General features: G+C 40.3%; 1 protein-coding gene across 3 annotated transcripts in view; it reads left to right on the top strand.

Moving 5' to 3' along the window:
* LOC140729194 (coiled-coil domain-containing protein 171-like) overlaps nucleotides 1-16,795 on the top strand; it is a 417,526-nt gene that overhangs the window by 200,307 nt on the left and 200,424 nt on the right. For all 3 annotated transcript variants that reach the window (XM_073048682.1, XM_073048685.1, XM_073048684.1), the window contains exons 18-20: nucleotides 524-747; nucleotides 1,784-1,972; nucleotides 14,272-14,463. In XM_073048682.1, the coding sequence (XP_072904783.1) occupies nucleotides 524-747; nucleotides 1,784-1,972; nucleotides 14,272-14,463 (605 nt within the window). The remainder of the gene's footprint in view (nucleotides 1-523; nucleotides 748-1,783; nucleotides 1,973-14,271; nucleotides 14,464-16,795) is intronic.

Genomic DNA, 16,795 nt, shown 5'->3' with positions numbered 1-16,795 from the left:
ATTGAATTATATCTGTATTTAAATGTATGTCAATAATGGATTTGGCTTAGCTTTTCATTATAGATGTGAGTAAGCTGGAAGGTGTTTCTTGAAGATCAAAGCCACCTAGAAATTCAGTTTATGTGGGATATACTGTATGAACAAGTGATAATTTTATTTATCTCAGATATATTTAATATAGGATAGTCAAAACTAGCATTGAGCAGAACACATTTATTGTAGTGAGGCCATAAAACTATCATATGAGAAAGATAATTGCCGATCTCCACCTGGGAAAGAAGTAATTGCACTAAGTAGTAAAATTTTTATTGCACCCGAGTAAAAAGGTAAATTACAGTTTAACTCCAGATGTGATATCTGAGGTTGTGAGATTCAATGTACTGTAGTTGCAAATCTTCATGTAATATACAATATTTATTTTTTACCCTAACAAAGTGATTGAACTATCTGGATTGATATTGTAATAACATAATTTGATTAAAAATAGTTACTTACAATTTCTTTTTCATTTCTGTTTTCATAGACCCAAATCATCTTTCAAACTGGCCAATGGAAAATGCAGCCAAAAATTCTTTCTCAAAATTCATGGACAGACTAAGTGTGGAGATGGAAAATGTTTCTCTTTGGTGTGGCAGACACATCGGATATGAGCATAAAAAATCATTAGTACAATTATTGGGCTCTGGACTATGTAAAGTCAATACCAAGGCAGGAGAAGAAGGATGTCAGGTCACTATGCCAATAAAGGTAATGATGAAAATGCAGCAACTTCTTGATTAACTCTTTTACCCATCAATTTGAGCTTCTAGATCTTTTCTGTTTTACATTTATCAAATATGTCCTTGATGTGCGGAAGTGACTTCACTTTCAAAAGAACAATGAGATTGTTGCTAGCACAGTACAGTTGTTCAGCCATTGGTGTTGTTGTCTTATAGCTCCAGAATCCTAAGTTTGATCCTGATCTTTGGTGCTGCTTGTGTGGAGTCTGCAAATTCTCACTGTGTGCTCACGCGTTTCCCTTGAGTGTTTTGCTTTTCTAGCACATTTCAAAGACTAGGTATTTGTTATCTGGTTGTTGTAAATTAGCCCTTAGTTTCGATTAGTGGCAGAGGAATCAAAGGGAAATTGTTGAGCATTCTGTTGTTCCAAATTTCCAAAGCAGATTGGCAAGGATCAGGTTAAGTAGTGTTTTTGTCATTCTGTTATCTCAGCAGCCATTAGCATGCCATGCAGTCATGTCCTTCAGGATTCAGTCAGCACTGCCAGTAGTAGTATTAAAATATGTTCTGATTATTTTAATAATTTATGTTACAGATTGCTGATTTAAAGAAATTCCAGTAAAGAAATTGGCAAATTGGCCCTTTGTATCCACTGGGGTAATTTACTTTAATACAAACTCCCCCAATTATAGAATTATAAAAGTGTGGAATTTGAGACATATTCTTTTGTTCCAATTTATATATGACTTACATTACAAGACCTATCACTTCAGTTTGTGATGCACTCTCTACAGTATGAATAGAAATGTTTACTCAGGATGTTGAATTCCTTTTATCCTAGACTATCTTTTTTAATTATGGTCGGCAATTACTCACAGTAGAAAATTATTGGAAAGGTAGACTACTGATTTATTTGTGACAAAGTTGTACAAAATACATTTTAAGGAGATTGTTTTGATTTATTAGAATCTTGCAAGATTTCTGAAGCCATTTTATATGAATTAAAATTTAACACTAAATTATTGCATTTGTAACTTTTTAAAAACTTTTTCCTTCTTTGCCAGCAATGTGTGGAAGTATTGAAGAAGCAAATCCTTGAGTTTACTCAGAGGTTGCATGCCGCTGAAGTAGAACGACGTTCATTGCGTTTGGAACTCACCCAACTCAAAAATTATGTGAGTGACTTGAAAAGAGAAACAGGAAAAGCTCACAACCTGGAACAGCAGCTGAATAACCTCAAGCAGTCACTGAAGGTGAACATACTCTATTCTGTGCATTATTGTTTTCCTTACAATTTCAATGTTATGTGCAATCTTTTCCTTTTCTGGGCGATTGTCCAAGATTCCATTATTGAATTCTCAAAATTGTTTAAGTGTTATAAAAGGGCCTTTTTGTTGGCATAAAGCTATTTTTACCTCTGATTTTGCCCAATTTGTTGGTATGAAACAAACTTATTTGACAGAAATGTTTATTCAAAAGCCAAAGAAGAAATACATTAGATAGAACGTTAACAGATTATGATGAGTTTTAAGTGTAGGTTTAATAGAAGCGAGTATCATTAACATAGTGTCAATATATAGAATTTATATAAGTTTTCAGCACAGATTCAAGGAAGGCACATTTGTCTGTATAACAAAGATTACTAATAAAATGAACTATTTGGACTTTCATGTAATAATTGTTGGAGGCAAATTATCCCAGTTCTGGCTTATTATAGGTTTTCCTCAGAGCACCAACCATCTTCATTTATAAAGCAAAAAGTCAGGAATGGGATGAAATATTCTCCACTTGTTTAAATGAATTCAACACCAACATCACTTAAGAAGCCTGACAAACCAGGCCTCTTGATTGGCATATTAAACCCTTCATCACTGGAATTACATGGCTGCATCCTGGGATGGGTAATAAGTCCTGCTTTCTTAATGGATGACATAATTTAAGCAGTTTTATAAAACCATGAGTGCTCTTGTATATGGTGTATATTATACCTTGAACATACATTATATTTTATTAAGTGAAAATTCCATTAGATTGAGCACAACCATTTCCTTGATAAGCTTTAGAATGCATCAGAATAATGAATGCATCAGAGCAATCAACTTAATTAATGCTGATACCTTCAGAGTTATTGGTTTCTGATGACTGTTTTAGGAGTAAGTCTAAAATTAATAGCTAGGTGTCAATGGAGAAGATTTCCTTCCTTAAAAGACATTAGCGAACTTAGTAGATTTTTCAGAAGAATCATAGTTATTTTCAAGTTTGCTGATAACATTTTATTTTAATTTTCAATTTTGTTTTACAATGAACTTGAATTCTCAAGATGTTATTTAGGGAACAGATTCCACATTTTTCATTATTAGTCTCAGTACCCAGAATACAATAATATAACCATCTTGCACTTTTGCAGGGTTCTTGGTCTTGTTTAAGGACATTAGTTTTATTTGCATTTCACAAAATCTAATATTTTGAAAACAAGGAAGGATAAAATTAGACCTTGTCCTTGGATCTGTACAAATAGAAACCAATAAAAAAACTTGTAACTATAGCTATTACTCAGTTTTGTATGTACAAGGTCTTGGATTTGTTTACTGGCTATGAGTTGTCTGGATTTGCTCAAAAAATGATCTTTGTCTTCTGTGCCCACAGTTTAGAGAAGTTAAAAAACATACAAAGCAGGAACACATGCAGGCCATTCAAAATTCAAAGTACCTTTTATATCATGGTATGTATACTGTATACAACTTTGAGGTTCATCTCCTTACAGGCAGGCACATAACAAAGACACTCAACAGAACCCAAAAAAGACCGCTAAACACCTAATGTGCAGAAAAAACATACCGTGCAGACAATAAAAATAAGCAAATAACATTCAGAAACGAAGTTCATGGAAGTGAGTCCACAGCCATGAAACCAGTCACAGTGGATCCAGGAGTCTGTTAGTTGCATTCCACAGCTTCAGTTCAGCATAGAGATGAGTAAACATTGTGGAGTGGCAAGCTGAACATCAACTCACTCTTTGCCTCTGGCTCCGACACCCTGACCTTTTCAATCTGGCCCAGAGCTTAAAGTGGCCAAACTTTAGGTCATTCCCCACTCTCGGATCTGGGCACTGTTGCTTTGATACATTCTTAGGTCCAGTCCCTGCCACCTCAGCTCTGCACGACTCAGCTTTTCATGCCTGCTTTATTATTCAGAAAGAATCATGTGGTTGATCTTGAACCTCAACTTTACTTTGGTTCACTTTAGATCATACCAACCTCAGATCCTTGAGTTCCAAAAATTTACTTGCCTTGATTATGCTAATTGATTGATGTTCCACAGCTCCTGAGCAGACAATGGATGGAGAAATTAGTTCTTATCTCCTCAAATGGCTGACAACCTTTCAAGCTCCATACACATTTTGTACATTTTAAGATATCTCCTCTAATTTTTCTAAACTCCAGGGAATATAAACCCATTCTACTACATCTTTCCACATAAAACAAACAAGACATCTCAATAACCCAGCTGCAGGACGATTACCCATTCTCCTTGCTCTCCCTGACTGCTGCTGCTTTACTGGGTCCCTCATTTTAGCCTGGTCACAACTCTACTTAATCTTACCAAACTGGCTTCAGTATCTGTTTGCTCTAAACTTTCAGTTCCTCTGGAGTCCTGTATTTCTGCTTTTCTTTTTGCTGAGATACAGACAGACAGACATACTTTATTGATCCCGAGGGAAATTGGGTTTCGTTACAGTCGCACCAACCAAGAATAGTGTAGAAATATAGCAATATAAAACCATAAATAATTAAATAATAATAAGTTAATCATGCCAAGTGGAAATAAGTCCAGGACCAGCCTATTGGCTCAGGGTGTCTGACACTCCAAGGGAGGCATTGTAAAGTTTGATGGCCACAGGCAGGAATGACTTCCTACGACGCTCAGTGTTGCATCTCGGTGGAATGAGTCTCTGGTGAACGTACTCCTGTGCCTAACCACTACATTATGGAGTGGATGGGAGACATTGTCCAAGATGGCATGCAACTTGGACAGCATCCTCTTTTCAGACACCACCGTCAAAGAGTCCAGTTCCACCCCCAGAACATCACTGGCCTTACGAATGAGTTTGTTGATTCTGTTGGTGTCTGCTACCCTCAGCCTATTGTCCCAGCACACAACAGCAAACATGATAGCACTGACCACCACAGACTCGTAGAACATCTTCAGCATCGTCTGGCAGAAGTTAAAGGACCTCAGTCTCCTCAGGAAGTAGAGACGGCTCTGACCCTTCTTGTAGACAGCCTCAGTGTTCTTTGACCAGTCCAGTTTATTATCAGTTTGTATCCCCAGGTATCTGTAATCCTCCACCATGTCAACACTGACCCCTTGGATGGGAACAGGGGTCACCAGTGCCTTAGCCCTCCTCAGGTCCACCACCAGCTCCTTAGTCTTTTTCACATTAAGCTGGAGATGATTCTGCTCGCACCATGTGACAAAGTTTCCCACTGTAGCCCTGTACTCAGCCTCTTCTCCCTTGCTGATGCATCCAACTATGGCAGAGTCATCAGAAAACTTCTGAAGATGGCAAGACTCTGTGCAGTTGTTGAAATCCGAGTGTAGATGGTGAAGAGAAAGGGAGACAGGACAGTCCCCTGCATATGCATGCACGTTCATTCCCTTTATCATCTTTACTGTAGTGTGGTTACTTTAATTCCTGCTGCTTCTTCAGGCAGCCTCACAACTTCTAACAATTCTTATCTGCGTTTGGCCCCTAGCCTTCGGACGTCCTGACGTGATCCGCCTCTTGTCCCTGCTTAGAGCTGCTGTTTCTCTGAAGGGCCATGTTGTCTGCTCTGAACATGTTTGCAGACCATGACTCATCCATGTAATCTGCTCTTCCCTGAGTCTATGACACCACTTGCCTTACTTAATGTGTCTGTCCTCAAGAGAGTACTTTCATAGTTTGGGCATACTCAGATATCTACTGGAAGTTGTATTTCCTCCATCTCAGTTACTTGAGGCTCACTTCTCTCAGCTCACTCGTTGGGAATGAGATTCACTCCTCTGCTTTCATTGTTTTCCCCCCTGCAGTGCTAATAGTCTTTCCACTCGTAGGCAATAGTAGGTCAGTTATTGATACTGGTGTCTGACACTACCATTAAGGTGGAAGTACCACACTGGGTGAAAATCCACACTCTATGTGAACCAGCTCTGCCATCAGATTTCTGAACAGGCCATGAACACACAAATGCTGCCTTTTATTCTTTCACTATTTATCTATTCCTGTAAGTTATAGTATTTCTAGTAACTGTACTGTTGCTGCTAAACAACAAATTGCACATCACATAAGTCAGTGATAATAAATCTAATTTTGATTCTGTGTATACTAACTAATCACCTTGGTGATCCCAGAATAAACTTCTTATGTACATTTGTAAACATAACTAGTCAATGGAGACTGCTGCAGAAGTTTATCTAATCTGGATGCTGCATTTACCAGCTCTGTAAACTGGTTGGCAGTCAGATTGGACAGAGAGGGTGCTGCAGTGACACTCACACCATCTTCTCTTGCTATGACACCTCCACCAAGAGGCCACCAGAGTAATGTATCATCTCCTTTGCCCTTATATGTCTACAGTGGCAGTCCCTTGCCCTGGTCACTAACACACACAGCAAGTTCTTTGTGCCCTTCAGCACCTACATTCACTACAGCCATTTTGCAAATCTCTTCTGGTATATCTCCTGGCATATGAAACTATTGATAGATGGATCTCAAAGAGTCATTGAAAAGAACTGCACAGGAATAGGCCTTTGGCTCGTCTAGTACATGCTGAACCATTTAAGCTACCTACTCCCATCGAATTGCACCGGGACCATAGCCCTCCATGTCCCTACCATGCATGTGCCTATCCAAACTTTTTTTAAATGTTGAAATCAAGCTTGCCTGCACCACTTATGCTGGAAGCTTGTTCCAGACTCTCACGACCCTCTGAGTAAAGAAGTTTCCCTTCATAGTCCCTTAAACTTTTTACTTTTCACCCTTAACCCATGACCTCTAGATGTAGTCCCACAAAACCTTATGGAAAAAGCCTGGTTGCATTTACCGTATCTATGACCCTCATAATTCCATATCCTCTATCAAATTTCTTCTCAATCTTCAACGTTCCAAGGAATAAAATCCTAACCTATTAAATAACTCAGAAACATCCTTGTAAATTTTCTTTGTACTCTCTCAACCAAGTCTGTTCCACCAGCATTTTGTGTGTGTTGCTTGAATTTCCAGCATGTGCAGATTTCCTCAAGTCTAAATCAAGTCTAATAGCTATTCCCAAGTCTAAAGACTAGTCTTCAGCAATTCCCGGAAGACTGGATCATCCCTTCCTGGATTGTTTCTCATAAATTGACACTCCACATAGTTCATGCAGCTTTCTGTACCACTGACATGATCATTCCCCTATTACTCTCACTTGCTCCCAGTCATTGCCACATTCCCCTCTTAAAATTATGTTAAATGTCCTTGTTATTGGCATTCCCAATAGTTGCCCATGTACCATCCTACATCCCGGACCATACTGTTCCATATATTCCTAAGGCACTTATTTCTAACCGAATGGTAAGATCATAAGAGCAGAATTAGGCCATTTGGCCCATTGAGACTGCTCCACCATCATATCAAAGCTGATCTATTATCCCTTTCACCCATCCCCTCTCCTCGAAATGTTTGATGTCCTGACCAATCAAAAACCTATCAATCTCCACTTTAAATATACCTAATGCCTTAGCTCCACAGAAGTCCGTGGCAGCAAATTCCAGATTCACTACCTTCTGACTAAAGAAATTCCTCCTCCTCTTGGTTCCAAATGGACGTCCCTTTATTCTGAGTCTATGCCCTCAGATCTTAGACTCACCCACTACAGGAAAGATCCTCTCCACAGCCACTGTATCTCGACCTTTCAAAATTTTATAGCTTTCAATGAGTTCAACCCCTCATTCTTCTGAACTCCAACAAGTACAGTTCCAGAGCTATCAAATGCTCCTCATACATTAATCCTTTCATTCCTGGAACCATTCTCTCAAACATCCTCAGATTCTCTCCAATGCCAGCTCATCTTTTCTCAGATACGGTACCCAAAGCTGCTCACAGTACTCCAAGTATAGTCTGACCAATCCCTTATAAAGCCTCAGCCTTTGACACTCCCGAATTTCTAGCATACTGCTAGTGTCTTCCATATTGAAGATTGATACTACTTATTGAGTTCATCTGCCATTTCTTTGTCCTCCATTAATATCTCTTCAGTGTGATTTTCCAGCTGTCTGATATCCACATTTGCCTCTTTTATTTTTTATGTATCTGAAAAAAAGATTTTTGGTATCTTCTTTTATATTAATGGCTAGCTTATCTTCATATTTCATCTTTTCTCTATGGCCTTTTTAAATTGCCTTCTGTTGATTTTTAAAAGCTTCTCAATTCTCTAACTTTCCACTAATATTTACAATATAATATGCCTTTCTTTTCATTTTTATGCTGCTTTTGACTTCCCTTGTCAGCCACATTGCATCATCTTCCCTTTGGAATACTTCTTCATCTTTGGGATGTATCTATCCTGCATCTTCTGAATTGCCCTTAGAAACTCCAGCCATTGCTGTTCTGCCATCCTCCCTGCTAATGTCTCCTTCCAATCAACTTTTGCCAACTCATCTCTCGTGCGTTTGTAATTCCATTAATTCTATTGTAATATTGAAACATCTAACTTTATCTTCTTCAAGGTGCAAGGTGAATTCTATCACATGATGATCACTGCCTCCTAAGTGTTCCTTTACCTTCATCTCACTAATCAAATCTGGTTCATTACACAACACCTTTGCCCTAGTGGGGTCAACCACAAGCTGCTCTAAAAAGCCACTTCCTACGCATTCTGTCTCTTGAGACCAAGCACCAACCTAATTTTACCAATCTATCTGTATATTGGAATCTCCCATGACTACTGTAACATTTCCCTTTTTACATGCCATTTCTATCTCCCATTTGAATTTGTATTCCGCATCTTATTTACTGTTCAGGGGCCAGTATATAACTCCCATCAGGGAGTTTCTTAACTTTACCCACAAGGATTCTACACTTTCCAATCTTCTGTCACCTCTTTTTAAGGATTTGATTTAATTTTTTTTTTACCAATATTTCCACTCAGTCCTCTTCCTAATTGCCTATCCTTTCAATACAATGTGTATCCTTGGATGTTAAGCTTGTAACTATGGTCTTCTTTCAGCCATGACTTGGTGAAGCCCACAACATCATACCTGCCAGTCTTTAGTTGTGTTACAAGGTCATCTACCTTATTCCATACACTGTGTGTATTCAAATATAACACCTTCAGTCCTGTATTCATCACCCTTTTCAACTTTGCCCCCATGTTACACTTCAACTCATCCCACTGACCGCAGTTTTGCCATATCATCTGTCCTTCCTCACCACCCACTGCATCTACTTGTATACCAATTGCCCCTTCCTCAGCCCTATCACTCCAGTCCCACTCCTGCCAAATTTGTTTAAACCATTCCCCTCCACCCCGTCAACAGCTCTAGCTTCCCACAGATATTTGCCTTCCTCAACTTCAAGTGTAACTTGTGGAGGTCATACCTTCCCAGAAGTGATCCCAATGATCCAGAAATCTGAAACCCTGCCCCCCCATACCAATTACTCAGCCATGTATTCATCTGCCAAATTATGCTGTTCTTACCCTCACTGACAAGTGGCACAGGCAGTAATCGGATAATTCTACTCTGGAGGTGCTGCTTTTTAGCTATCTAACTCCCAATATTCTCTCTTCTGGACCTCTTCCATTGCTCTGCTTCTGTTGTTGTTACCAATATGTACCATGACCTATGGCTGCTCACTGTCTCCTTTTAGAATGCTGTGGACCTGATCCTAGAGCTCCCTAACCCTGGCATCTGGGAGGCAACATACCATCTTGCTTTCTCGTTTACATCCACAGGATCTCCTGTCTGTTCCTCTAACTTTGGAATACCCTATTACTACTGCTGTTCTCCACCCTTCCCTACTGAGCCACAGAGCCAGACTCAGTGCCAGAACCTCCGGTTGGTCATCCCTCCCAACAGTATTCTAAGTTGTAGACTTAACTATTGAGGGGAACAGCCACAGGCTGCTCTGCACTGGCTATCTACTCCCTTTCTCTCTCCTGACAGTCACCCAGGTACCTGCTTTCTGTATCTTAGCAGTGACTACCTCCCTATAGCTCCTATCTCTTACCTCCTTATTCTCCCATATGTGCCAAAAGTCATTGAGCTGCAACTCCATTTATATGTTGTATATCTTTCACGTGCACCTAATGAATTTCAATGATTTTGTCTAGCTTACACCAAAATTCAGTATTCCAACAAGCAGATTTAAGCAAGGACAGTTCAGACAAAATGCTTTGCTTCTCCCTGCTGTGTAACATTTATGGTAATCAGAATCAAGGTCTGCCTGGGGTCATCAGGATTCTGTGCCTGCCATTGTCTGACCTCAACAGCTGCCATCCTGATGGGCATTTTTAGTGGAACCTCTCCAATTTGCTGGCATGCTGCTACTTGTCAATTTCCTGGTCAGTACCTCCTAATCTCCTTTATTCAAGTTCCTCTTTGGCAATCCTCGTAACTGCTACCCAGTGAGCACCAGCCTGTTGGGCCTTACCTATTTATTTCTCAGAGTATCTGGCTCCTGAAGTTGTTCTAATTCCTCTACCTGCTTCTTGTCCCTGTCTTTCTTTGTTCTTTACATTCACCCCACTCAGTTTTCACCCCATATAATCCTTCTCTGTCACTTCTTCAGTTTGGCTGTTTTTGTGCTTTGTGCCTCTTAGACAAGGTTGGACAAGGGAAGCACAGGAGTGCGTCCAGGACTGCTTTGAATTAGTGGTCTGGGCTGTATTCAGGGATTATGCTTTGAACCTGGATGAGTATACTGCAGTTGTTACCGACTTCATGAAAGTCTGTGTGGATGAGTGTGTGCCTACAAAGACTTACTGTACATTCCCAAACCAAAAGCCATGGATGAACCAGGAGGTGTGTCGTCTGCTGAAGGCTAGATCTGTGGCATTCAAGTCGGTGACGCAGGCCTGTATCAGAAAACTAGGTATGATCTGCTGAGGGCTATTTCAAGGGCGAAGAGATAATTTCGAACGAGGTTGGGGCAACATCGGATGCACAGCAACTCTGGCAGGGTTTGCAAGACATTACTTCCTACAAAGCAAAACCCAATAGCATGAATGGCAGCGATGCTTCACTACCAGATGAACTCAGTGCCTTTTATGCATGCTTTGAAAGGGAGAATACAATTACAGCTGTAAAGATCCTTGCTGCACCTGATGACCCTGTGATCTCCGTCTCAGAAGCCGATGTTAGGCTGTCTTTAAAGAGAGTGAACTCTCACAAGGCAGAAGATCCCGATGGAGTACCTGGTAAGGCTCTGAAAACCTGTGCCAACCAACAAGCGGGAGTATTCAAGGACATTTTCAGTCACTCACTGATATGGGCGAAAGTTCCCACTTGCTCAAAAAAGCGGCAATTATACCAATGCCGTAAAAGAATAGTGTCAGCTGCCTTAATGACTATCGTTCAGTAGCACTCAGTGATGAGATGTTTTGAGAGGTTGGTCGTGACTAGACTGAACTCCTGCCTCAGCAAGGACCTGGACCCGTTGCAATTTGCCTATCACCACAATAGGTCTATGGCAGACGCAATCTCAATGGCTGGTCCACATGGCTTTAGACCACTTGGACAACAAAAACACACATGTCAGGATGCTGTTCATCAACTATAGCTCAGCATTTAATACCATCATTCCCACAATCCTGATCGAAAAGTTGCAGAACCTGGGCCTCTGTACCTCCCTCTGCAATTGGATCCTTGACTTCCTAAATGAAAGACCACAGTCTGTGTGGATTGGTGATAACATATCCTCCTCACTGACGATAAACACTGGTGCACCTCAGGGGTGTGTGCTTAGCCCACTGCTCTACTCTGTATATACACATGATCGTGTGGCTAGGCATAGCTCAAATACCATCTATAAATTTGCATACAATACAGCTATTGTATCTCAGGTGGTGACGAGAGGGTGTACGGGAGTGAGATATGCCAACTAGTGAAGTGGTGCCGCAGCAACAACCTGGCACTCAATGTCAGTAAGACAAATGAGCTGATTGTGGACTCCAGGAAGGGTAAGATGAAGGAACACAAATCAATCCTCCTAGAGGGATCAGAAGTGGAGAGAGTGAGCAGCTTCAAGTTCCTGGGCGTCAAGATCTCTGAGGATTTAACCTGGTCCCAACATATCGATGTAGTTATAAAGAAGGCAAGACAGCGGTTATACTTCATTCGGAGTTTGAAAATATTTGATTTGTCAACAAATACTCTCAAAAACTTCTATAGATGTAGAGTGGAGAGCATTCTGACAGGCTGCATCACTGTCTGGTACAGAGGGGCCACTGCACAGGACCAAAAGAAGCTGCAGAAGGTTGTAAATCTAGTCAGCTCCATCTTGGGTACTAGCCTACAAAGTAACCAGAACATCTTCAGGGAGCGGTGTCTCTGAAAGGCAGTGTCCATTATTAAAGACCTCCAGCAGCCAGGGCATGACCTTTTCTCACTGTTACTATCAGGTAGGAGGTACAGAAGCCTGAAGGCACACACTCAGTGTTTCAGGAACAGCTTCTTCCCTTCAGTCATCCGATTCCTAAATGGACATTGAACCCTTGGACACTACCTCACTTTTTTTTAATATATAGTATTTCTGTTTTTTTGCACTTAATCTATTCAATATATGTATACTGTAATTTATTTACTTAATATTTTTTCTCTTTCTTTATTATGTATTGCATTGAACTGCTACTACTAAGTTAATAAATTTCACGTCACAAGCCGGTGATAATAAACCTGATTCTGATTCTTGCTGTGGTTGACACATTTTTCTTTATTACAATATTCCCATATTAAACAAAACACAAGGAAAGGACAAAAATAAAACAGCACATACTTTAAACCAGAGAGTATATACACTACAGTGAGCTCTCTCTATGCCACTGAACTCATAATGGCTGTTGTATTCCCTTTCGTATAAAACTCCCATTACCCCTCATTATTTTTAGTACGCACACAAACACACTCAAGCAAATGTACTGCTATACCGCCTCTCAAATGAGTTAACACACCCGCCCCCACCCCCAGCAACCCAATGGTCAGTAAACACTTTTCGCAGCTGATGTCCCTGTCGCACCAAACTATCCAATGCTGACTGATACCTTGCAAAAACACATACAATACACTTTTATATCTACCAGTTCAGCTTCTCCACAATGTTCTTTCTTACTTTGTGATCTCATGGTGGTTAGCTTGAACAGAACTAAGCGTAGGGTGCTACCTTAAAACTACTCCCTCTCTCCAAAATGCATCATTCAATACTTATACTTCTGCCACTTCTCCACCCATTTCTGCAACTGGCTTTAATTTGCTGTATTCTTTAAACAGTCTCATGAATACTCATGTTTATATTGGTCTGTCTCATTGTTTTGATTGGTTGACACAAGCACTATGTAGGACAGACAGAGAGAAAACTATCCACGAGACAGACTATACAGGAACATCAGTTAGCCATAAGAAGATACGATCCTCCGTCACTCATCTCAGTACCTGAAGACCAAGAAGGACGCAAGTTTATCAGGGAAACTACAAAAATTCTGGCAGAAGCACGAAACAAGAAATCAAGAGAAGTATTAGAAGCGTGGTTCTCAACAGAAGATTCTATTGACAAGCATGTTGAAGTAGACACAATTTATGAACCTATGCATCTGTGGGACCGGGACTGAGGGGTGAACCACAAACACCCGAGGAACCAATGCTCACAGTGACCGATAACCAGGGATATGGGCCGGGAACCCAGTGGACAACCAACCAATCAGAACAACGAGTCAGACCAATATAAACGTGATCACTCAGCAGAAACAGCACTCAATTGTGCACTGATGATGCCACCTCGACTGGGGATGGAAGGTTTGTGACCTAATCTCCAGGCTTGGCAAACAACCCAAACTACTAATCTTCTCTTTCCTTTCAAGCCTTTCTCACTATCTATAACTGTCAACCTCACCCACTTTCTCAGGTTCTAAGAATAAGTTCCTTCCTTTATCCTAGAGTGGATTTACCCTTTCCTTAGCTACCCTGACTAGAGAGTCCAGAATCAGCAATTTCAGGCTCAAAGTAAAGGGTCATTATTCAGGATATAGATAAGTAGAAATTCCTTCACCCAGAGAGTAGAGAATCTTCAGAATCTTTCACCCAAGATGGCTGTGATTTTCCTAATCAAGACAGTGATTGGTGGATTTTCAGTTATCAAAGGTATTACAGGATATAGTATTGGTGCAGAAAAGTGGCATGAGATAAAACATCAGCCATGATCTTAATGAGTGGTAGATCAAGCAGGAGAAGTTGAATTGCCTACTACTACTGCTTCCTATGGTATTTGAAGATTGGCCTAATAAATTGATTGTATTTTTCATGAAACTGATTTGTGTAGACCCAGAAGATGGTTCCATTTGAGAGATTTGGCAGTATTTGTGAAGAGCTGAATAATGCCTTGGAAAGGGAGCAGCAGGCCCAGCTTCTGTTAAATGATCAAGTTCATCAGATGCAAGAGTTAAATCTACGACTGGAGCAACAGTCAAGTGAAGAAGCTGAGAAGAATCAAACACTCTCTGAGGCTGTAATGGTAAGCATTTATTTCTTTTTATACAGAATTGTATAATAACGAGAATGAGCAAAGGCAATTAAAGTTATGAATATGTGTAAAAATATAACATAATTGTAAAATATGGGCTCAAGAGCTGATAGGTTAGGAATGAAGATGATGGACTGAGGAAGAGAAAGTGATGAGTGTAAAGAGAAAGGTTCATGTGATGGAAAGGAGAAAGAAATGAAAAGAATTTGTGGTTTTATCGCTGGGAGTATGTGAAAAGAATAATGCGAATGTATGTACTGAAAAGAACTTTACAGGAAATAAGTATTCTTGGTTCAGGTTGTAGTTGTAAATGGGGGGGGTGGAGGTACGTAAGAAATAAGGAAATGCTAAGGTATGATTAGGGTAGCAACATAGTGCTGAGAGAAATTAACAGAGCTTTTAGCTTTAAAAAAAAACTGCAGGCCCTGAAGATGATAGTTAATGCTATTGTTCACATGGTTTATTTTAGTTATAAAACAAACAGTTTGAACATGCCTCTTTGATCCACAATATCTGTGCCTACCATGATGCTAATGTATGAATCTTATCTCCCTGCTGATGGTCTGTAACCCTCTACTCTCTCATTGTTCATCTGTTTTCTAAATGCCTCATAAATATTAGAAGTCAGAATATTACAGGGCCTTTAGCCCACAGGGTTAGGGTGACCTTTTAACCTACTCCAAGATCAATCTAATACTTCCCTCCCACATTGCTCTTCATTTTTCTTTCATCCATGTAACTATCTAAGAGTCCCTTAAATATGCCTATCCTGTCTCACTCTATACCACCCGCAGCAGTGATTTCCATGCACACCGCTCTGTCTAAAAGAAAACTACCTTTGATAATTCCCTTATACTTTCCTTCAATCACCTTCAAGGTCTGCCCTCTTGTATTAGTCATTCCTGCTATGGCTGTCTACTCCAACAATGCCTCTTATCATCTTATAGACCTATCAAATCACCTCTCATCCTCAGTCACTCCAAAGAGAAAAGCCCTAGCTTGCTCAGTCTTTTCTCATAAGACATGTTTTCTAATCCAGGCAGCGTTCTAGTAAATCTTCTGTGCATCTTCTCTAGAGCTTCTGCATCTTTTCTATACTGAGGCGACTTGAACTAAACAGAATACTCCAAGTGTGGTCTAATCAGAGTATTCTGGAGCTGCAACATTACCTCATGTCTCTTGAACTCACTACCCCAACTAATGAAATCCATACCAAAGTACTATACGCTTTCTTAACTACCCTGTAAACATGTGAGGCAACTTTGAGGGCTCTATGGACCTGAAAGCCACGATTCCTCTGTTATTGTACTCTGTTAAAACTCTTGTTATTGACCTTAAACTCTTGTCATTGGCCTTCCAAAGTGTATCACTTCACACTTCTTTGGATTGAGCTCAATCTGCTGCTCCTCAGCCCAGCTCTGCATCCTGTCAATATGCCGTTGTAACCTACAACAACCTTCTACATTACCCACAACATCACAAACCTTTGTGCCATTTGCAAACTTACTAACCTACCCTTCCACTTCCACATCCATGTCATTTATAAAAATTATACAGAAGACGGGTCCCAGAACAGATCCCTGTGAAGCACGTCTAGTCATGGAGCTCCAGTCAGAATACACTCCACCTTTATGCACCCTGTGGGCAAGCCTATTCTGAATCTACATAGCCAAGATTCCCCGGATCCCCTGCCTCCTGACTTTCTGAATGAGCTTACCATGGGGAATCTTGTCAAACATCTAAAATCCATATTCATCACATCCACATCTCTACCATCATCATTTGTTTCTCATTGCTATCATATTTGCTTCTGAAGCCATTTGCATTGTGTCTGCTTTGAACTCATTGTTGGCTGCAAAAGGAGATCTAATGTGGCCATGATCTTACATTAGTTAATGTTATACCACCTTGTAATAAAATCAGATAGGTGTGTTACCTCCCAGGTGCTAGGGTCCAGGATGTGCTGTACTGGATCTGGGATTAGGTAATGACCTTGGCCAGGTGTCCGAGCTTTTAGGAGGTGAGCAGTTAAGGAGCAGTGACACAACTCTAAGTTTTAAGATTGCCCTAGATAAAGATAAGTATGGACCTTATGGGATAGTATTAAATTGGAGTAGAGGAAAATAAAAGAGCATTAGACAGGAACTAGGATGAGTTCATTGGGAACAGCAGCGTTTTAACAAGTCCACATCCGACATATGGAGGGTGTTTAAGGACTAACTGCACACATAACAGTACAGGTACAGTATGTTTCAGTTAGATGGAATGACAAGTTAAGAGAATCTTCTATGTTGAGGGAAGTGATGAATTTAGTCAAGAAGAA

Source organism: Hemitrygon akajei, chromosome 6 (genome assembly GCF_048418815.1).
Source record: "Hemitrygon akajei chromosome 6, sHemAka1.3, whole genome shotgun sequence".
NCBI lineage: Eukaryota > Metazoa > Chordata > Chondrichthyes > Myliobatiformes > Dasyatidae > Hemitrygon > Hemitrygon akajei.
The sequence above is the reverse complement of the archived record's forward strand: the minus strand, read 5'-3'. Positions and strand labels throughout refer to the sequence as shown.